This window comes from Oreochromis aureus, linkage group 22, assembly GCF_013358895.1.
Source record: "Oreochromis aureus strain Israel breed Guangdong linkage group 22, ZZ_aureus, whole genome shotgun sequence".
Lineage (NCBI taxonomy): Eukaryota > Metazoa > Chordata > Actinopteri > Cichliformes > Cichlidae > Oreochromis > Oreochromis aureus.
In genome coordinates, this window is record NC_052962.1 from 26,167,908 (window position 1) to 26,190,498 (window position 22,591).

Below are 22,591 nucleotides of genomic sequence, written 5' to 3' on the forward strand. Positions count from 1 at the left end.
ACCCTAGAACTGAAGAAGCTTCTTGGATGAGAGGTGAAACGTCTTCAAGCAACTTAAAGAAGTCCAGACGCTTTTCTTTCCAAGCTCCTTAGACTTCCCAAAAGCATCTTATTAAGCTTAATCTTGGTCAGTAGGTCAGATTTTTATATGGAGCTTATTGAAAAAAAAAAATAGCAACAAAAAAAATCACTTTGTCGTTAGCTTTAGCCTAGCTCAGTAGCAAATGTTAGCATGCTACAAAGCCTATCTGAGCGTGGTGGGGAAAAAATAATCCCCAAAAGCATCCATATGTTATGGTATTATTGTGGCATTATCATATGAATAAAACAGCCACCGCGCCCACATAGAGAGCTGCTACATCCCTATGTTTTGTTCATTTGTGAACACAGAGGAGGAAATAAAGACAGCAGAAAAGTCAGATGAATGACACACACACACACACAGTGAAATAAAAAGAGATTAACTGAGAAACAGAACGGTTGCTGCTGCATAATGAGCGTACCCTGCAGAGTGAGCTAAGCTATGTGACAAGAGCTGACAGGAGAGAACTGAAGAGGAAAATTTGGGGGTCTATGTAGATCTGAAGTGCGAAACAACAAAAGCACTCTGAGTTGACACTTTCCAAAGTCAAGTAATGAATACACCGAATTAATCATCATTAGTCATTAACAGTGTTAATCGTTCTTATTGTCAATAATGTTTTTTAATTATTATTCATATTACGAGTGTAAATAGTTCAATTTTTAAAATGTTTAACAAATCATTAAATTAAACAAGTGATTTTAAAATATCAGTAAACACCATGTGGACTCAGACGATGACTGTGCACTGTGGTAAAAGAGAAAGAAAGAAAGAGGCAACATGCTGACTAAACAAAGCCTTTTCTTTTTTGAAACTTTAATCGGGTTTCTCCATTACCTTTTCATTTCATGGCTGTTCAACAATTTTCCTGTCTTACTCTCAGTTATACTCCTTCTATCACTTATATTCTCTTTACTCATCTGTTTCCCACATCCTGCTTTTTTCCCTACACGTAGTCCCACTAAGCACTTTTTCATTTCTTTCTATCACTGTCTTACAAGCATATTTCCAACAAGTCATTTTCCCATCTTCCTCTGTCTCAAATACCCTCTTCACCCCTCTCTTTCTATCTGTTACCACAAAAGCTTTTCATCCCTTCAAAGTACACCACAATATTCCTCTTGTTACCTCTTCTTTACCCCGCATCTTTCCCCACCCACCTCTCTTCTAGATTTGTTCCCGTCTCTCTCTTTTTTCATATAAAGATCTGGGAGTAGAGCAGCAAGGAGCGGAGCTTTATTAAATATGATGAAGCATAGGGAAGAGAAGAAAATGTGAAAACTGGCGAGAGCTTGCCACAGCCAAACACAAAGACCTGGCATTGCCAGAAAACGCAGTGTGTGAAGATAGACAAGTGTGAGTGTGACAGCTGTCATTTTATGTCCACGACAGACTTACTGTAAAGACTAGTCGCAATCTGCTATGCTATGCAAATAAGCGTGACACGGCAGATGAAATTACAGCGGGTGTTCATGAAAGAAAAATAATTAATAAAGATATTTATTTATACATTAATTGGGCTATGAATGACTCTGAAAAAATATTCTGGAAACAATAAATGGCTGCATTTGAACACATGGCCTTCTGTGATTCTGCAGGGAGTGCTTCCAAGTGTAAAAACGTAACATCACGGCTTTTGTGGGAATAATTTTGGCCTCTCAGAGTAGCTCCTTAATGTTCTTTAAAAAATTTGGGTAATAAATAAATTTCATCAAGACACTGGATTTACCAAGGTTATTATAGTACATGTGAAAAAAATTAGTTAACTAAAATAAATAATAGATAAAAAAAAAAAAAAAGCCTGAGTGAAATGATTTCAGGACTTGGAAAAATCCTAAAACAAAATAAAAATATAGAGTTTTGGTATTTGTTGGTTTGGTATAAATTTTATTACAACTTGCCTGATGAGCCATTGATGGAGGTGTTTATTATTGGAATACCTGTACTGATTTTTCACAACCTGCCTTTCATATGACCTCCTTAGCATTTTCAACAACTCAAACAACTGAAACAAGAAAATCTCTGAAAACTGAAACTAAACTTGTTTGAAAAACAAAAAGTCAAACATGGAATAATAATAAAAACTAATTAAAAAAATAGAAGACGTGAACATGAAACATAAGCCTGTTAGAGCCATGTGGTACACATCTATTATAGTGTCACGGCCTCCCTGTTTATCTGCACTCTGTTCTGTACAGCAGGTTCTGTACTGCTTGTTCTTGCTATTAATGTTGATAAACCTGTTATGGAGGTAAATTTGATCTTTAATATCAGCCATGAACATATCTCAGTTCATTCTAATGGCAAAGAAAGAACCTCCAGAGTGCTGAACTTTTCCTCCAGTGAGTTGCTGAATACTATTTATATCAAGCAAACATGAGAGAAATTAAAGTTTACAGCAGCTTTACTGCAGTGAGGAGTGGGTGTAGAAAATTTGGTTGGGCATCAGAAAGTCACCAGTAAACAACAGACTTCTTAGGGACTCCATATGATGCATGTCATTAAGTTTGTGAGTTCTTTCCACTATAGTTGGTACCTTTAAGTCTTTCCTCTCTCTCTTTGCACCGATCTGTGCATATCTAATAGTAATCTTATCTGTCTTAGGCTCTGGAGCTGCATGTTCCTGATCTGCAGTTACTGTCCCAACAAACCTGCAGGGCATTTATTATTATATTGCTTGCCGTGTCTCTGTGCACGTCTTTCATGCTTGCTTTTCCCTCGTCCCACCTGGTGAAAGTAGATGGCCAACCTCCCAGAGTATGATTCTGCTGGAGTTTTTCCACTTTTTTCTGTAAAACTGATGTTTTTTTCCCCCCCTCCTCTATAAATAAGACTGAATTCAACTGATATTTATGATGATGTAACAGCACATATACCTTTTCATAGTATTTGACTTCATATCCAGTCCGGCTGCTGTTGGGATAAGAGGGCTCTCTCCACACCAAGGTTATGCTCTTCTGTTCGATCTTCTCTGCTCGCAGCTCGCTGATAAGAGATGGTGCTACAGAGGGAAAGGAGGCGAGAAAAAGAGGAGAAAGCTGAGTTTAGGTATGGTGAAAATACAGTGGTTACAACTATGATGTCTAACTTGACTCAATGAGCAAAGGTTAAGGAAGGAATACCATCAACTCTCTTAGAGAGAAGAAGCAGGCACTTATATATAGTACAGCTGACTGGATTTCCAGATCAAAAGGAAGAGAGGGAAAATGTGTGCATGAGAGGGCTCATAGGAAAGTTAGGTATAAAGTATGAGAGGTAAGAGATTAAATACTGAAGCTAAAATGTGTCAGGTAACTGCCCATGAGTAGACAAAGGCTGTCTCCCTCTTTCCATTTGTGTGTGTGTGTGTGTGAATGAACAGCTCCCAGTTGCTGTACATCGGGATTGACAATATATCAATACCAATATGGACTGAGTGACAAGTCTTTATTGACACAAGACAAACGGACAGAGGCACTCTTAATCTTAACTTTCTATTTCTTCTCCGGGTCTCTTAATTAAACTGACCTCACTTCGGTGTTTTCAGACTGAATCCAGAAAACCGCAGTGGAATTTAGCCTGACACATAATTCAGCTCTTATTGATCACGCCAGTGCAATACATGAGGAATAATTCAGTTCAAAGCTTATCCAAATTTAGATGCAGTGCATAATGACAGTTGCTCACAAAGCAAACAATCTCATTACTGATGAAAAACTAGTTCTTTGATTCTGTGTCAACAAATGACAGGCTGCGCATAGTATGATAATCAGCAAACACCACCCACTCTTGCTTAAGTGCTAATTATACGGCTAATTATATCATGTGTAATGAAGTTGCAAAAAGGGTTGCCAGTCAAAAATACTAAGAAAAATAATGTGGTGTATTTAGCTTAAAAGGCCTTTATGTTAGGAAGGAGTGGTGCCATTAAGGCTGGGCGACAGGGTGAAGTGGCAGAGAAGTTTACGAGGGGGATTTCTAGATTTCATTTACTTAAATGCACATCAATACCTTCAATAGCATTCACAAATATCCAATTAAGTTCCATATTTTCTGTGGAAAATATATTTACTTCCCTTTTGTAGCTCTTGCTTTTTTCTTTTTTTTTTTAACCTTAATTCATTCCGACAATAGTTACCCCATCAGTTCTTTCCAGACCCATTTCTTCCTCATCTCCTCCTTGACCTTTAGCCATCAGTTTGTCTCACTGCTCCTCGAAAAAGGCCACACTAATGAATATGTTCTGTCTGTCACTCACACGTAGTGAAAAACTAAGTGAACACATGAAACACTGCACACGTACACACACATACACATGCACGACCTCCTCTCAAACAGCAGGATAATAGTCATTTTAGGCAGCAGATCAAAGGTAGTCTGTCAGCATTGCTCTCTCTCAGTGTCCACCTCCATCTGTCATTTTTTATGTCGCTGAAAACACAGGTATAATGCATTTTTCGTGATAACTTGGTGACTTTTTGTTTCATGTTGGAGGGAAGGATGTATATCCACATGTGTGTACAGGCTGATGTCAAGTTTGCCAATGGCCACTGCAACCACAGATGCATTTTATTTTTGCCCAATCAAGCTGAAAGAGGGGAATCCGGGCCATATGGAGACTATTAGTGTGAAAAAAGGATTAAAAAATCGATTTTTTCTTTTTAATAAAAAAGAATAATTTACTTGGATTCAGTGATATTAACACTAGTTATCACCAAGACACCAAATAAATCCAGACATTCCTCAACAGCTGTCTCAGAAGGATTCTCCACATTCGCTGGCCAGACACAATCAGTAACATCAAACTATGGGAAAGAACCTGTCAACTCCCAGTAGAGGAAGAAATCAGGAAGAGAAGATGGTGCTGGGTAGGGCACGCTTTACGCAAATCGCCAACCAACATCACCAGGCAGGCTGTCAGGTGGAACCCCCAAGGCAAGCGAAAGAGAGGCCGCCCAAGAAACACCTGGCGAGGAGACCTTGAGGCAGGAGAAAAAATGATGGGCTACACCTGGACCCACCTAGAAAGAACGGCCCAGGACAGAAATCTCTGGAGATCTACCTTTGGCGGCCCATGCCCTGGGAGGGGTGATGGGCAGTAGCAGTAGCAGTAGTATCACCAAGACATTAATACTCACTGAATACTGTATTAGTTACACCTTGCTAGAACCTGATAGGAGGATCTTTTGCCTTCAGTACTGCCTTAAGTCTTCACACCATAGTTTGGATAAAACAAAATGCTGAAAACACTCTTCAGCGATTTTGGTCTCTGGTGACATGACAGCATCACATAGATTTGATGCAGATAGTCAGCCGACTCTCCTGTTCCAACACATTCCAGAAAGCTCTACTGGAAATTTGATGACTGTGGAGGCTATTTAAGTATCGGGAACTCATTGTCATGTTCGGGAAACAAGTTTGAAATGATTTGATCTTTGTGACATGGTGTTTTCTCCTGGCCTAGCCTCAGCTTCTTGTTCTTCTCTCTTCTGCTGCTTTAAGGTTTGATGTGTTCAGACGTGTGTTCAAAGATACTCTTCTGTATCCTGGTTGTAATGTAAAGAACCCTGATCATTCTCCTCTGACCTCTGACAAGGCATTTTTACCCAGATAATGGCTTATTGGATATTTTCTCTTTTTCGGGCTACTATCCATAAACTCTAGAGATGGTTTTATAGAAAAATCCCAGCAGATCAGCATTTTCTAAAATGCTCAGTCCTGCAACAACAGCTATGCCATGTTCAGTCCCTTAAATCACCTCCACTCTGATGCTCAACTTCAGCAGGTCACCTTGACCATGTCTTCAGTTGCTGCCATATGTGTAATCAGTTTATTCTAATAAGTATTAAGAGTGATCAAAGGTTTTTAAAAATAGATATACATATTAAGAACAGTTAGAGATCTTTTGAAAATATCATCATTACTTTAAGTCATCAAGGTATTCTGCAGAATATTCCTGCATAATGTGAACACGGCACATTGTACAGATGCATACACAGTAGGGGGAGAGTAGTCGTGGAAACCATAGGCGCTCTAAAAGTTGTTATGATGTTAATGATCACGACACACGAATGTAAATAGACATAAGCAAAGAAATTATTTGCAGTGATTAATGAATACGCGTGGGCATTAATTAAGTGGGAAATAGAATAAAGGATGTAGATGGTATGGTTAGGAGAAAATAAAGGGATTACATCCGTAATAAATGAAAGGACGAGACAAACAGAAATGAAAATAGTAAAGGTATTGGGAGGAAAGAAGAAAGCAAAAACTGTTAGTAACACTTGAAAAGGTATTTAGGTCGAAATTAAATTTTTACCATTAAAAAAAGCATTAAGCTTAATGTGTTTAAATTACAGAAAATAATTACCTTCCATGTTTATGTATTTAAAAACTGCCGAGTTAATGAACACTATTACTTCATTTTTGATACAGATGGCTCACGCCAATTTTCTCTATTATTTATTTCCTCTGTTAAAAATACGCAACCTAAATTGATGGAAAATTTATAGGAATCTAAAATACGTAATCCTAATCTTATTAGAGCTCAACTATTTTGAGTTAATGCTTGAACAGACAGTCCCTACTTTCTCAAAGCCTCTGACACTCAAATACAAGAAGAAAGGTAGCTTAACATACTAAAGCAAGAACACAGTGTCAGCCTGCTCTGGAGGCTATTGTTTGCTATTCTTTCCTTCCTTGTGTGCTGAATTATGCATAAGACTATTCCCTTCCTCCAAACCGTGGATCACATCACAGCTCAATCTGACACACAATAAACAAGTGTGCACTACAATACAAAAGTAATGCAAAGGTTAAAGTGGTGCTTCCACCTCAGCAAAGAAGGGCTGTAACTTGTTCGGCAGACAAACTAGCATCAAATTCGTCCCGTATTTGAAGTACTTTAGCGCATAGCTGTGCAGACTGTACTGTTACTTTTTTTTCTGCCATGCTATCTACCAAATGTTCCTTTGAGAACAGAGTAGGGTTCATCTCTACTTTCAGCAGATTTACACATTAACTTTCAGTGGCAATGGGCAAATATGCCACATTTTGAGGTTACATTTTTACAACAACCACAATTACCAAAAAGTTAGGACGCTGTGTAAAATGTAAAACAGAATGTAATGATTTGGAAATCTCACAAACCCATATTTAATTCACACTAGAACACTGAAAACATATCAAAGGTTTAAACCAAGACATTTTTGTTTGGTTTAGTATTTTTGATGGCAGCAGGACGGCTCAAAAAAAAAAAAAAACGTTGGGATGTGGGCAACAAAAATTCAGTGGTACTAAACAGAAAGAGCTGGAGTAGAATTTTGCAATTAAATGTGTTAATTGGCAACAGGTCAGTAACAAGCGACAGGCAGAGTTTCTCAGAAGTTAAGATGGGAAGAGATTCACTAATTTGCAACAAACTGTGTCTACAAGTTGTGGAATAATTTCAGAATAATGTACCATAATGTATAATTGTCAAGACTTTTGAAATGTAATCATCTACAGTACATATTATGTATTAAAAACGGACATGAATCTGTTCAGAGGCTCAACAAGAAATAATAGTCTGTGAACACAGTTCACCCTGCCATCACACAAATGCAGGTTGACTCATGCAAAGAAGAAGCAGCTACATGTAAATATGATCCAGACACACCACCTTCTACTCTGGACCAAAGCTCATTAACAATATACTGAGGCAAAAGTGTTCTGTGGTAAAACAAATTGAAATTTGTGCATCTTCTGGACTAAAGAATAACATTCATCTTGTTATCAGCACACAGTTCAAAAGCCTTTGATAGTATGGGATTTGTTTGTGTCTGTGTCACTGGCCGCTTGGATGAACTGGTTTCGTCAATTCCCAGATGTTTACAGGCTTTTCTTAAAAGAAGACAGGTAACACAGAGGTAAACTGTCACAACTTTCTTGAGATGTAATGAGCTAATATTTGTCTTAGAATGATACATTTTCTCAGTTGAAACATCTGGCGTGTTTTCTGTTGTGAATAAAATATGGGTTTATCAGATTAGAAAAAAAGAGCCCTACCTTATTTGGAAAAGGTGAAAAAAAGAAAAATGGTACTGCACTACCAGTGTGCTTGACCTAGATGGCCTGAATAGTTCAGTGACTTTTTCTCTCAACTGACCCACTGAGAAAAAAGCAGTGTGTTCCAGGACATCCTGATTTATAAAATAAGCACTGAGTAATAATATGAAATAAGAAAACTAATTGCTACTTTTTGCCTTTCAGCATCATGTAGAGGAATGAGTAACACAATTTACTGCTGATTTTAGCATGACCCCAAAAAAGATAAAACATGACAAATCCAACATAGCGTCACATCATATTTTCAGAGGACTTTCATCCTTGCTCCCCTGCGGCTTGCAACCTGGCTCCTGGGCAAAAAGCTGGTTGTGCTGGCTCTCTGTGCATTTATCATTTGCAAGGATTAAACAAAACATGAGCTCTAATTAATTAAAAAGGGGAACAAATTAATCAGAACAAGAGCATAAATTAATCAAAACGTGAAAAAGGAATGAATCAAAATGTGTGCGCACATTTATTATGCACAAGATAGCATTTTGTGTACTCAATATAGTAAACTATGCCTCAGAAGATTTTCTTTTCAGTGTCTACTGACAGGCTTAGAAGATTTAGCCATTTATGATGGCAAGTAGATGTGAAAATACTGTCCATTCCCCACTTCAACACACACTCAGCACATACATGAGCGTATGGGAGGGATGGTGGGTAACACTGCATTTGGCTTTGTATTTTAAAGGAAGGAATCGGTGCAGACTTCTCTCTGAAATGTGTTTTTGACTCACATTTACACAACTATACTCACATAAAAACATAGACAACTGCATGATGATTTTCAAAAGCAATATAGAAGAGGTGATGGCTTTGCAATAGAAGTACACGCCAGACATTTCCAGTCCCTCATCTTGCAGCAGAAATCACACGGCAGACATGCTCATAGGTGCCCATCAAAAAGATGAATGGCTTCTGATAAGGTCCTGTATGAATGCCTTGCAGTACATATACCAATCATTAATACAAGTATAGGTCTGTAGACTCTAAAAGGGACACTATGAATTTTATAAAAGTGATGCATGTACAAGTATAGTAGGTATATTTTGTGACAAAATAGTAACCAGACTACAATTAATACAACTTTGTTATCACATCAAATCAGGTAGTGGCTCTCTGTCAGTCATTTTAAATAAGAAAGACTCATCATCTCAGCAGGTAACTTTAAATACAGGAAGTCCTTAGAAAGTTGCTGGATCTTCCTGAGACAGCTTGTGAATGCCCTGGACATGCAACACATGAAAAGGAGAGCTGATACAGCTACACTACATGCCCCAGTGTGAGCAGCAGTGATCCTCTTGGGGACTCTAGAAAACGCCACCTGTTGATGTTGGTTTCAGACTGGAAGGTAGCAACTATTTGCTCTTCCTGCCACTTGCAAGCATGCATGATAGAATTCTATGCAAAAATATTATGGACACATATCTGTCTTACAGTCAATGGCTTTAGGGTAGAGAATGGGTAGTGTCAGGTTTGGTGGTGTATGAAGCAGTTGGGATGAGAACTAACATCTCCAAATCAGAGGCCATAGTTCTCAGCCAGAAAAGGATGGAGTGTCCACTCAGGCTCAGGAACGAATTGCTGCCCCAAGTGGAAGCAGGAAAGGGGAGCGGGAGACTGACAGACAGATTGGTGCAGCACGTACTATAACAGGGATGCTGTACCAGTCTACTGTGGTGAAGAAAGAGCTGGGCGTGAAAGTGAAGCTGTCAGTTTACAAGGTTGATCTACATTCCTACCCTCACCTATGGTTATGAGCTGTGAGTAGTGACCAAAGAAATGAGATTACAGATACAAGTGGCAGAAATTAGATTCCCCTCAAGGGCATCTGGGCTCAGCCTTCAAGACAGAATGAGAAGCTCAGCCATTTGGGAGGGGCTGAGAGTAGAAGTACTACTACTCCACATCAAAAGAAACCGATTGAGGTGGTTTGGGCATGTGACTAGGATGAGTTCAAGGTGAGATGTTTTGGGCACATCCTAGGAGGCTGTGTATTTAATTCAAAGTGACTCTGATTGGTTTAATCTTCTAAATACCATGTTTATTTGAGATTACTGAAAACTAAGTGATAACAGGGTCAAAAAACTGCAAATAAGCTGACAAGAAATAACGTGGATTATTCTTGTGGCTCATATACAACTGGCAAGAACACAACAGATTTATATTTTACAAAATATGTAAAGTAATTGTAACTTTTAAAAAATAATAATGTATGTTTTTCTTTAGATGACTAATGAAATAACTAATAATGATTTTAAAAGAAATGTAGTTTGCTAATATTTATTTATTTATGATTGCTTCTTAAGGTCAATCGATCTTGGGATCACCAGAGACTCCAGTTGTTAGTCCATGTATGTTAAATATGTTGGCGCTGAAACTAAACTCTTAAATCAATATATGTAAAGTCGAGGTTCTGACCCTGGTATCATAATTTAAATTTTAAAACTGTTGAATTTAAAATACTGAATTTTTAAACTACTATAAACAGGAACATAACATGCTATCTTAGATTTGTTTCTTGGTTTGGTCTTGTTTTGGTCTCTGATTTGCCAAATACCAACAGAGCAGCTAGATTTTACATTGTATGTACAGTTAAATGATTTTCACAAGTAAATCTTTTTTATTAGGATGGACTTAATCCATTGTATCAAATGATCTTTCAGCCTTTTTGCTCCTTAGATGAGTTAAATACAGAAGTGCAGGAAGCGATAACTTGCTTTTAGAATTTTGTGGGGTTAAAGAACTGAAAAGACTTTAACAAAAATCCAGGTTCTCATAAGTTCATCTTCAGATCCACTCAATAGCCACTGGTTTCATTACAGAGACTCTGGAGGTTACGTGGCGGCTCTGTCCTCTCTGTGGCAAGTAGATGTGTGAATAGACTTTGGCAAGAAATGGCACCCACTGCTGTAGGCTCTCGCATCCAGGTGTACGGAGGCAGCTGAGGTGCAACTGGCATCTCCTTTTTGTTATCAAAGGAGACAGGCGGAGGAGCTTCTCTCCCCAGGGGGGACAGCACAAACAGGGCCGAACATCTCGCAGTCATTCTTACTTTTTACCTCTTCCTCACATCCGTGGATCCTCTCCCTGGGAATTCTCTCTTGCAGTCTCTCCATCTCCTTATCTCCTTTTTCCCAACACAGCCTTGTCTCCGTCTTTGTTCTTAGGGGAATCTGTTGTTCCCTTCAGGTTTGTGCCTCCGCTGAGATGGCATCCATTTTCAGGAGGTGATTTCATTGTTCTACTTCTCACTAACTTGTGCTACCCCATGTGTCAACGCATATTAAAGACAGTGAATGATTGCATGCGAATCTATAATGAAAAGATATGCACAATGGTAGAAAATGTGTAAAAGTTGTAGACAGGAGTGATTGAGAGAGCCGTATCTGTCACGCATGCGCTTGGTAAAAGGGTCAAGAGGAAGCAACAGTGATGATCCCTCTGGGCATAGCACCACTTACTTCTGCCTGGAGTTAAAGGGATAGTGCAACAATGTATGAGCCTGACAGCAGAGGACTGGGAAGCAAGCGCCACTCTCCGGGGCGGAAAAATGGAGCCAACACATAAGTGCCAAAAGCTCCTGTTTCTTAAATGGCCTTTTGAGCTTGGCTTCAAAAGCAAATCAGTCCCTGTAGACCAGTATGTTAAAAAGCCCAACTTTACAGGAAAAATAAACATGTTTACAGTCTCCTTTTGGTCTCCGGCAACTTGTCTCCTGGCTCACCAATCACTGCCTAATTTGTTTTATTTGCCACTTGGACACCTAATCCCAAATTGCAAACACAATTATTCTGCCCAGTGCATCATAAGAGTGAAGAAGAGCAAGTGTGGAACAGGAGAAAAGGAAAGATGAAGATTAATAGTAAGACCCTGTTTCAGAGCAGGGTGAGGAGATGCAGTCAGACACAGCTATTATCTGCAGTGTTTTTTATTCATATCTGTACAGGAAGAAAAGAGGAGCAGAGGTGTTTGGAGGGAATGAGTCTTGTCTAGGTGCAACGCACACACGCGGACACACAAACCTGGCTGTGAGTGGGAGGAACGGTGCAGGGAAGGCACCTGGATGAAGCACATTTTCATCTCAGCTACTAAATTATACGTTGCAAGGACTTGATCCACCAAGGTGTGTGGATTTGTGTCTAAATTTGTGTCTGTGTAGGAGACCAGCATTTGTGTGCGCAACACGGGAGCGAGTCTTAGGGCTGGTCTGATTGAATGTGTCAGTCAGTAGGTGGTTGGGTGAGAGACAGACCAGAAGAGCGAGCGAGACACAGAGGCGTCTCTGTATGACATATTCAAAAAGGCTCGATCAACATAATCCAGCTGTGCCAAAACACCATGCCCTGAAAATAGGCTACCAATAAAGTGGGGAATTTTTTTCCTGCACATACATGTGATCAAATCTGGAAAAGCAAACACCCTTAACCTGTTTACATTACCTTTGCATAGCGTACAAATCTGGCATGAGACGCCCTCACCAGAGGGGAGAGGCTGGGGCCGACTTCTTTAAACTGCTTTTGACAGCTGCACACTGACTGATTCTGAACACTCTCCGGGCCCAGCATGCTTTAGCCTAAAGGCTGAGGCATGGTCTGATCATGACACGTCCGTTAAGCCAGACAGCCTCTGCCCGAAGCCTCCACCAAATAAAAAACACAGGCCGCGCACAAACCCTCGCAAAAACACAAACATACAGATAGAGTGGCTGACCCAAGATTGCTGCAGGAGGTTGGCTAAGAAGGTAAATAAAGCTCTATCTGCCTTGACAGACTTGAATAAAGGGGCAATGCGTATACACACACAAACGCTGTATCTTTACAGCCTCCATCCTTTAGCATGACACTGCAATCCGAGCATAGTCTAACTTGTTTGATGACAGGATCTGATTTGGAGTGTGATGATATTTAGATCTTTTGGATCTTTTTAAATGTAAAAATAACAGATGATGTAGAACAAGTTGTTATAGAAGGTTGTTGTAAGCAGCATTTTCCTATTGTAGTTCATCTGGGAGCCACTTTTAACTGGACAGCGGGGTAAAAAAACTAGAATGACACAAACTTACATCGACAAATGAATACAGATATTTTGAAAGTGTGCTTAAGTGCAGCTCTTGACTAAGAGCTGATATTACTTGAGGAATGTGAGACAGACAGCAGCTATAATGTAAAGAGTAATATAACCCATAATAAAGAGTAAAACATGAGCTCTTTTTAAGATGTATGACAAAAGCTGCAAAAATACATCCACAGTCTTCCATTTGAAATGTAGTCTTTATTAAGTTAATAGTTTAATTATGATCAAGTGGATTTTTTTCCCCTTCTTTCATCCTGTTTATCCCCCTTCATGAAAAAAAAACCCACGACTTCCAAAGAAGCATTCACACAAACACAAAACCGTGTCTTGAAAATTAAGGCATGGATTATATACTAAGCATTTGGCACATTGTTAAACCTCTGCTGCATACACTGTACTGTAACCCCTCCCCCTGGAATTTTCTGCATGAAATTATATAAAAGGATGCACAGCGAATGAGAAAAGAGGTGTCTGTGTGCGTGCAATGTTGGTCTGATGAGCTGAACTGTCTGTCACCCACCTACTGCTGTATCAGAGAGGAGTGTACTGTCATTCAGAAAGACAGCTGCATCTCCACACAACTTGCTCTCTCTCTATTTCGCACAGCAGGACGCAGCCGCCTTCCCCTCGCCTCCAGCGACTAACCCCACGAGAAACCCAGACGGCGCGCACACACAAACGCCGCCACGCTCTCCACAGAGGCACGATAAAGACGTCACAGAGTATTAGAGAAAGTGAGACATTAAAAGCATTTTGGAAGTTTGAACTTTTCTCTCTAGTCTGCTTGCAACCTTAAGCGTTTTCACCTGTCTACCCTCTCCCGGCAGGGGTTTTGGCAAAAGATGTGCATCAAAGATAGGCTTCATGATAATATGATTATGAGGAATACGCTGTGTCTTCGTGTCATCAGCTATCTCCGAGCTTTGCTTTCATTCCTACGCATTCCTCTACAATTCCCTGAACAACAAGGAACAGCCTGTAAATCCACATACAGAGTACACATACTGAACACTGAGAGTGCCTCTTCATAGACTCCAATTATAAGCCAAGAGGTAGGCAATTAAAATTCCCATCACAGGGTGACAAAGCGTCTTAAGTGGCTGGGCTATAGTCCTGAAAAGTAGCTTGATGACTCTATTCATTTGGTGCCTGGTGAAGCCTCACCTTCCCATCACTTCTAATTAAGGAGGCAGAAAGGATCCAAACGCCTCCATGCAAAGGGCTGAAGGGGGGAGAAGGCTGAGAAGTGTGAAAGTGAAAAAAATAAAAACGTCAATTGGAAACTAAATGACAAAGAAACAATGTTTCATACCTTGGTATTTGAAGTGTCTCTTTCGTTCACTGAGTGAATGGAAAAAAAAAACAATATCCCCCCCCCCATTATAATGCAAGAAAAGTCTGATCCCAAGTTAATTCAGACTTAAACTTTAGTTCAAATCTTCAAAAGCAAACATGTAAACTTTCGAGGAACATATTTGATCCAGAGAATCAGAGACAACCCCACCTTCCATTAGCTTCCATTCATTTTTTTTTTTTATCTTTCTGCCATAGTAGGCAATGTGAATAAGTATATTACCCAAGTACTGCATGTAACGTTCTTGTACTTCATTTAAAAACATTTTTCTATTTCCTTCTACAACCCTGCTTCAATTTTAAAGGAAAAATATTACATTGCTTTATTTCATTTATTTGAAAGTTTAAGTGACTTTTCATTATAATATTTAATAGTAGTTTTGTAATAAGTTATGTCTCCTGTATATTTGGCTTGTACCCCCATAAGCAATATTTGGTTAGGCCTCCTTTTTCTTATATTATGATTTTATCAGTTTTTTAAAATATACATATATTATGGATATTTTGTGCAGGAATTGCAGGAATTTTGCTTTTATTTTATTAAGAACTTCTTTCATAAGTATTACAAGGTCTCCATCACATTTATTTCAGTTTGTGTTGCCTTCAGTTTTTCACATTTTATTCTCCTGCTATGCACCCTGTGCTACTTTACTTGCTTTAAGTCATCTTTGATGCTTTATGTTTCCTAACTTTTGTCTCAAAACCTTCATCTCACCCTAACTTCTGCCCACACACAACTTTAAAAATGTACTAAGCAGTTTCGATACATATGCCTTTAAAAATACGGTTTCAGATCGTTGTTTCTTTTTTTAAGTCTTCTCACTTTTGCTCTTCACCCCTGCTCCCTTTTCTCCACATCCAGGCGTTCTCCTCACAATGCCACACCGCTCTCTTCTCTATCCCTCTACTTCTATATTCATTCCCCTCTCCTCTCCTCCCTTTATGCATCCATCTCTGAGGCCTATGTATCTCCGCGGGGACCAGCCATCTCAAAGCACGGCCAGTAATCCTCTCAGGATATTGAAATGCCAATCCTTCCTCCCTGACCCGCACCTCCACCCCATCTCTACAGCTACCCTGCATCCCTGTCTTCTTCCCTGCCTTAGCTAAAGGGCTTTGGATGTATCACTGGGGGCCAAGACATTCATCCAGAGACCAGTTGGATCACACACACACAGAAACACACACACACGCACGCACACACACAAATGCACATATATTGGACAATTCTGAAGCAAGATGTCATCTTTTCTTCAGAAAAGAAATGAAGCATGGACCAATGTACAGAAATTATGTCATGCAAGCACAGCAAAGTATGGCCATAGACACACGGTCTGGTGCACTCTTTCACTTATATATGCACCCCTAATCCACCTCGATATGGCGCCCCATGAGCCTTAGGGAAAATTGATCTCCCGTTTACCCAGCTCATGTCCCATCCCCTCCAGTTTCTATCCCCTACTCTTCCTTTTCCCTATTATCCATCCTTGACACGCCATGCAAAACTCCCCTTTCCCCCTGGTGGCCTGGAGAGTCCTGATAAAACCCCATCTGCATGAGAGGATGTGCATGTGCAAACATCCAGTTCAACTGCATATTTTCAAAGAATTCAATTTGTATGTCTTTTTTTATTGTAAGGTTTAAAGACCGACAGTGTCTAAACTGCTGTTTCAAATGATTTGCATAAGATTCTGATTTTCCAATGAAAGCGAGCGAGGGAGAGAGAGAAGCTTGTGTTTGCATTTCATAGATGTAAATTGTCCCTGGTGTATCTTGCGTGTGTGGCTGGGGCGGCGGGTTAACATGGTATACTATCCAGCAGCACTTTCTCTCAGCAGCTCGGTTCAGATTGTGCCCTTAAGTTGTCAGGCTTTCTCCACCCTCAGCTGCCAGTCAAAAAATGCCACCCACTGCTAACAAGCTTACTCTGCACTGAAAAACAAATATGGTGCAATCAGAAAAGATGGGAGAAAATAGTCCTAAGAGAGAGAAGCAGAGAGATGAGGGAGAAGAGGGCAGTGGTGATCATGTCAGGACAGGTGATGAAAAAGGAGAAGATAGCGGAAAGAGTGGCAGTGAGTAGGAGAGAAATTACCATCTAAGAATAGTGAGCTTATGGGGAGAGCAGGGAAGGATGTGGGGAGGGAAATGAGGGAGGAAATAGAGGGTAAAAAAAGAAGAGATCGGTTTACAAAGGAAGGGAGGAGGTTAAGAAAAAGAACAAAGTAATAAAGAGATGATGAGGTGGCTAGAGAGGGAAAAAAAAAGGCCAGAGTGTGAGTCTGCTGATATGTGCTAGCTTTGTTCCAAATCCCTACTGCAGTATTTATAAAGGTCACCGAGTTTTGATATGTAAAGTCTCGGTGGGGAGGTGCACACACAGGTGCGGACACAAAGCTAAGTCCGTACAGAAATGTTTTTTGCAATTCTGGACCTGACCTGGCTTTACAGAACTTCAGACGATATCCCGCAGATACATACAAATCAGATGAACAACAAAATGAAACCCTGACTTATCATGCAGCGACAATAAGACCAAGTGAACCGTTATTGAATTTGTTTGCAGGCTTTGTATGTCAAGTTTTAATATTGTGTCATTTTATTGATCACTTCCGCTTCTATCTGATAAAGCTGAGCAGATCCTTTATTGACCTTGAGGTAAACCTGTCCCAGAGGACTTTCAACGGAGGGTAGCTCTCCTAGAAAATGCAGGAATTATTCTGTGGCACATTTCACACACCTTTTTTTTTTTTCTTTCTTCAAAGGTCTGTCTGTCTCACACCACACATACAGACAGTATTAAACACCGCACACTAAATGTCAGCCGAAATCCTCCCTGTCACAGAAAGTCTTCTAAAACCTCTGCAAGACACTCTCTCCTAACCCTTGTCCAATCCTCCTGGACGACACGGTTAGCCGCGCAACTCATACCTTAATACCCCGTAATAACCAGAAATCAGTGCCATGGTAACTGCTGACAAGACAGACAGACAGAGGAGATAAAAGTGAGAAAGGTTTAAAGAAATGTGACAATGAGGAAAAAAATGCTCACCATAGGTTTTTCCTTCTGATAAAGTATCCCAAACCCTGGAGTTCGAGATTTTACACAGGAAGCCGAAGAAGGCCAAGCTGTCACTTGCTAGTCACGTTCACAGATTTTAGCTGTCTGAGGGATTTTTTGGGGGTGGGTGTGGTTTAATTTGAGGGATCAACATCTCTGCACTGCTTATAACTTCTTTAACTTTCATAACTGGTTTGCTTTTCCAGCCACATGTGGGCGGTGGCGCAGTTTATCAGCTGTCATCACAATAACAGTATAAAAACATGAGCAGATGTTTCCAGCAAACAAACTCAAAGAGACAGTATGCTGCCTCACCGGTATACCTCTTCAAATTAGACTTGTGACCTGTAAGAAAAGTCAACATCTGGAAAACGTGTACAGATATTTTTCCACAGGATTTGGTGGAAAATGGAGAACAACTTCATTTCAGTGACAATAATAATGAGAAAAATATAGGGTTTTTGAGCTCCCACTTTGTGGGGAATAAATAATTTAAACAACCAGCTGGTATCTGAGCAATTACTGTTTTGTGTCAATGCAGTGGTGGTTTAGGGACCTGATAAAGCTGCCAACTCGGCACCTATAGAGGTTTTCTGGCACTGTATAACTGAAAGGAAACTCTAGGCCAGTGTTGCCCAACCACTGTGCAACAGCACATAGGTGTGCCGTGGAAGATTATCTGCCTCCACCTGATTAGTACTCTAAGCCAGCGGTCCCCAACCCCCGGGCCACGGACCGGTACCGGTCTGTGAGTCGTTTGGTACTGGGCCATGAGAGCTGAGGCTCAGGTGTGAAATTTATGGTTTTCAGGGTTTTTATCATTAATTTTTATCGTTTTTATCATTAATGTGGTTTCCCTGGTTCTTTTCCTGTGTGTTATGAATAAATCTTTTTTTTGGTACCGGTTTTATTTTTTTGTATTTATATGCAACGCCTTAAAGGCTGGTTCGTCAAAATATTGTTGGCCATAAACCGGTCCGTGGCGCAAAAAAGGTTGGGGTCCGCTGCTCTAAGCGACCGGTGTGAGTAAGCGGCAGAACAATTACATTCTCTTCCACTAGAGGGCAGTACAACTACCTGCTCTAATTAAATCGGTTGCCAAGTGCCAGTAAAACAGAAAAAGACGAAGAAGAAATGACATAACAGTCATGCTGTGAGACAACGCAGTGCGTAATAGCAATAGATATACATTTGAAAAGAAAAAGTAGTCAATCTGACCTGAGTCCTGGAGAAAATTCAGACCCAGATTAAGGCCCTGGGGACAAACCAAGCCAATTCTGCTATACCTGATGCACGGGGAAAAATTAGCACTATTCTTTTTGTGACATTTTTGGCATGTGCCGTATGATTTTTCGAATGTGAAATATGTTCTGTGGCTCCAAAACATTGGGAAACACTGATCTAAGCTAATCCCAATACATGAAGGTAAGATTATATAGAATCTCATCCGGGTGGGGGAGGCCCTAAAATCCTGTCAGCCCCCGAGGAAACTGTTTCCAGGAGTGGAACATCAGGACTACAGTGTCCCCTCTTCTGCCAAGATAACTGGCTCCAAGTGCACAGTAACAACTTCATGGATGGAGAAATCAGGTAAACACAGACTGAACAATGGATTTAGATTTATAGGGAACCTAAAACGTGATGTCTAGATTGTTCTGTGTCTGCTAGATTTGTTTTCTGAATAAGTCTGAGCCTGTCTGACCCTTAATGCTGAAGCATTGCTCAACTATAAAGTGAAAATGAGAAAACAGTAGAATGCAAGCTCTTTAATGAAGAAGAATTAACTACAACCTTCACTAAATACAAATTTTTCCCAAGTTCCCAAATCAGGTAAGTGATGTCAGTGCTTTGTTCTCGTACACATAACTGTGCTTCAGCCCATCACTCGTGTTATATACAAGTTTAAGCTGGTCCGAAAAAGAAGATCCTGAGAAACACATTTGTTTTTAAACACTCAACATAAATCTCCTTAAATGTGCTCTTTTTTTATTCTTAGATGCATGTCTCAGTCAAAAACCACACTTTCAATATACCAACTATCCAAAAGTTTAACCTACTTTCCCACGATAAAGTCTTACAGTATATATCCTGAACTTAATACCTGGAAATTCATAGCGAGTCCTGCAGCCTTCACAGATGCTGCACCACATTCATTATTCAGCCCATTTCTCTAAGCTAATTTCCAATTGATGGCAAGAGCACATTCTGCCATTCTCACTCTCTCATTGTTTCTCCATCAGATACTTTCTTGTACAGCACCTTTCATTCCATCTTCCACCTATGTTTCATTTGCATCATTATGTTCATCATTCATATTTCCTTCAGCTTTTGCAAACAAAGATGTCAAACATTTTCAAAGATACGCGCAACAGTATAACATGCACAGTCATGTGTACGTTTGTTTACAAAAGAATGTTTGTCAGCATTCAAGCCAGAAAGTAGGCCTGTACATCTTTAGTGTGTGTATGCGTGTGTTTTGGTCTTTTCACACTTGAGCTCCTCCAAATAGTGAGTGCTATTGCGGTGCTGGGTGACAAGGCTACTTGGTAAAGTGCTTTTCAAGCCTCTGGCTAATGGCCTGCTGAAAACTTCTGCTGATGAAAATGAGATCTCCCCCACCAATGAGAATTTCTGCCCTGTCTGCAGCGACGGACATGGTGTCAGTATAAGGGAAAAGTGTGTATGATTGAAGTTTGTGCTTTTTTCAAAGAATACACAGAAATTTAAATCACTACAGAATACACATTGCTTCTGAATGCCATGTCAGTAAATCTGCATTTTGCTGGAGGCAAAGGTCACAGTGGGTTTCACAGAGTACAACGTGCACATAAATATGATCTGTGTGTATGTCTTTTTTTTGTTGTGAGCAGAAGTAACAGCGGATTGCGGTGAGATCATAAAAAATGCATGCGTTATTTCCAAACAAAACATTCAAACTTTTCAAATAGGGGTCAAATCGATTTTTTAGAGGATTTTCTTACGTCGAAAATATGAATAAAGTAGTTGAATTTATCTGACCAGATGAAATGATGATGTAACACTTTTTGTAAAACCACTAAAAATTCAGCCAGAATCAGAAAGATTTTAGTGGAGTTTCAAAAGTATTCAAAACTGGAAACGCATGTAGTGCAAGTTTATTTAAAGTTCATCTATTTTTCACACATAATGTTGCCTGATGTCAGACGTGTCCTTGTTGGTCCCTTCTGAGTACAAATGCAATATCTTTTAAAAGCTGCATTCTATGTCGTTTGTGTTTTGGTTTCAGAGTGTGCCACGTTTAAGTGCAATCTAAATGTTTTCCACTTACATGTTTGTCTTTGTTTTTGAAGGTTGAAATGGAACTTACCAGGCAGGCTTGTTGACACGTTGACTTGTGTGTAGAACCTCTTGTTGGGCAGCAGCTCTGACACTCCATTCAAGGCTTCTACAGTAAATGTGTAATTGGTGTTGGGAAGAAGATTGACCACAGTCACAGTTCTTTCTGTCAGGCCAACCTGCTGAGGCACAAATCCAACGCTAGCCCCACATGGCTCACACTGCCTCCCGATGCACTTCCGGCATCCCACACTGTAGGTCAGATCCACCCTGCCCCCTGTGTCGGACGGAGCAGCCCAGTCCAAGATCAGCGTGGACTGCTTCAGAGTATAGGTCAAGTCTCTGGGAGGGGATGGAGGACCTATGAAAGAAAAAAAATAAGATAATTATTTAGATTTATGATTTATCCCAGGTTGCTCATGAGCAGTTTGTAAGTAAATACAATGCGCACTCAGTTTGAATGAATTGTAATGCAATTTGATACACAGCAGTCCAGAGGCTTTATGGTGGGTATAGAAGCATTTATACAAACAATATCATCATAATCAAGCGCCAGTGTTAGAAGGTTACTTTTAAAATGTATTCCACTACAGATTACAGAATACATGCCCCAAAATGTATTTTCGTATTTTCGTTACGTTACTCAAAGAGAGTAACGTATTCTGAATACTTTGGATTACTTAATATATTATCATGCTTTTTACAACTACATGAATGTACTATTGCTGTGTGATTTATTACCATTACTGAAAGATACTCGCCATACCAATACCAACTAGATTTGTAAATCTTAATATAAAATGAGTAACAGTACGGTGGACATTAGGTAAGGCTGCACTTTTTGCAGCGATCTCATATAGAAAACTATTCCGCATGTATATAAAACAGGTCAGCGGCTCCAAACCGTAGTAAAGGGAACTCTGGCTAATACGTCGGGTTCCGTGTCGGGCTTATAGCCGAAAACTAGCTTTACTTTGTTGTCTGGGTCAACTTTGCTAGCGAGAGACAGCGAGAGGCGTTGAAAGGCTGCTCCAACGGAACTTATTGTTTGGGAGAAAAACACGAACACAGTGCACAGTCGAGTCTTAATAGCTTACTTACAACTGAACTACACTGCCCATGAGGCTACATTCTTTAGTGCTATGCCTGTAACACTCTGCCTATTGCCTTCATATTAAATAATTTTTTGAACAATAATTTTAAATTTAAAAAAAAATAAATGTTTTTTAAGTTGTTTCTTTTAATGTTAACAAGCAGGTGATTTGATTTTAATAATGTGATAAGAACCATTTTACATAAATAGGTGAGGAAAATTCTGAGGTACTTATTGTGAAATTATAGTGTATGTAGCATTATTATTATTATACTTTGACAGTTTGAAAATATATTTTAAAAAGATGTATTGGACTTGGACGGAGGAGGGATTATTGCTGATATAGGAAGGAAAATATTTGGGGTAAGGCTCAGGATTTGATTAAAAAAAGAATAGAATAACATTCCCTTTTGTCTGAAAGATTAGCGTTTTTTTCCATTATGTACTGGTGTCATCTGCTGTGTGAAACAGACCCTCCATTTACTCTTAGTAAATAAAGATGGCTTGCCATGGAAAGTGTTTTATCTCTCCCGGAATACGGT

General features: G+C 39.7%; 1 protein-coding gene across 1 annotated transcript in view; it reads right to left on the reverse strand.

Annotated features, from left to right (window-relative positions):
• The window catches only part of LOC116317133 (ephrin type-A receptor 7-like), a 152,868-nt gene that overhangs the window by 29,839 nt on the left and 100,438 nt on the right, over positions 1–22,591 (reverse strand). The window contains exons 5-6 of the mRNA XM_039605104.1: positions 20,988–21,317; positions 2,958–3,082 (exon numbers count right to left, since the gene is read on the reverse strand). Coding sequence (XP_039461038.1) covers positions 2,958–3,082; positions 20,988–21,317 — 455 coding nt within the window. The remainder of the gene's footprint in view (positions 1–2,957; positions 3,083–20,987; positions 21,318–22,591) is intronic.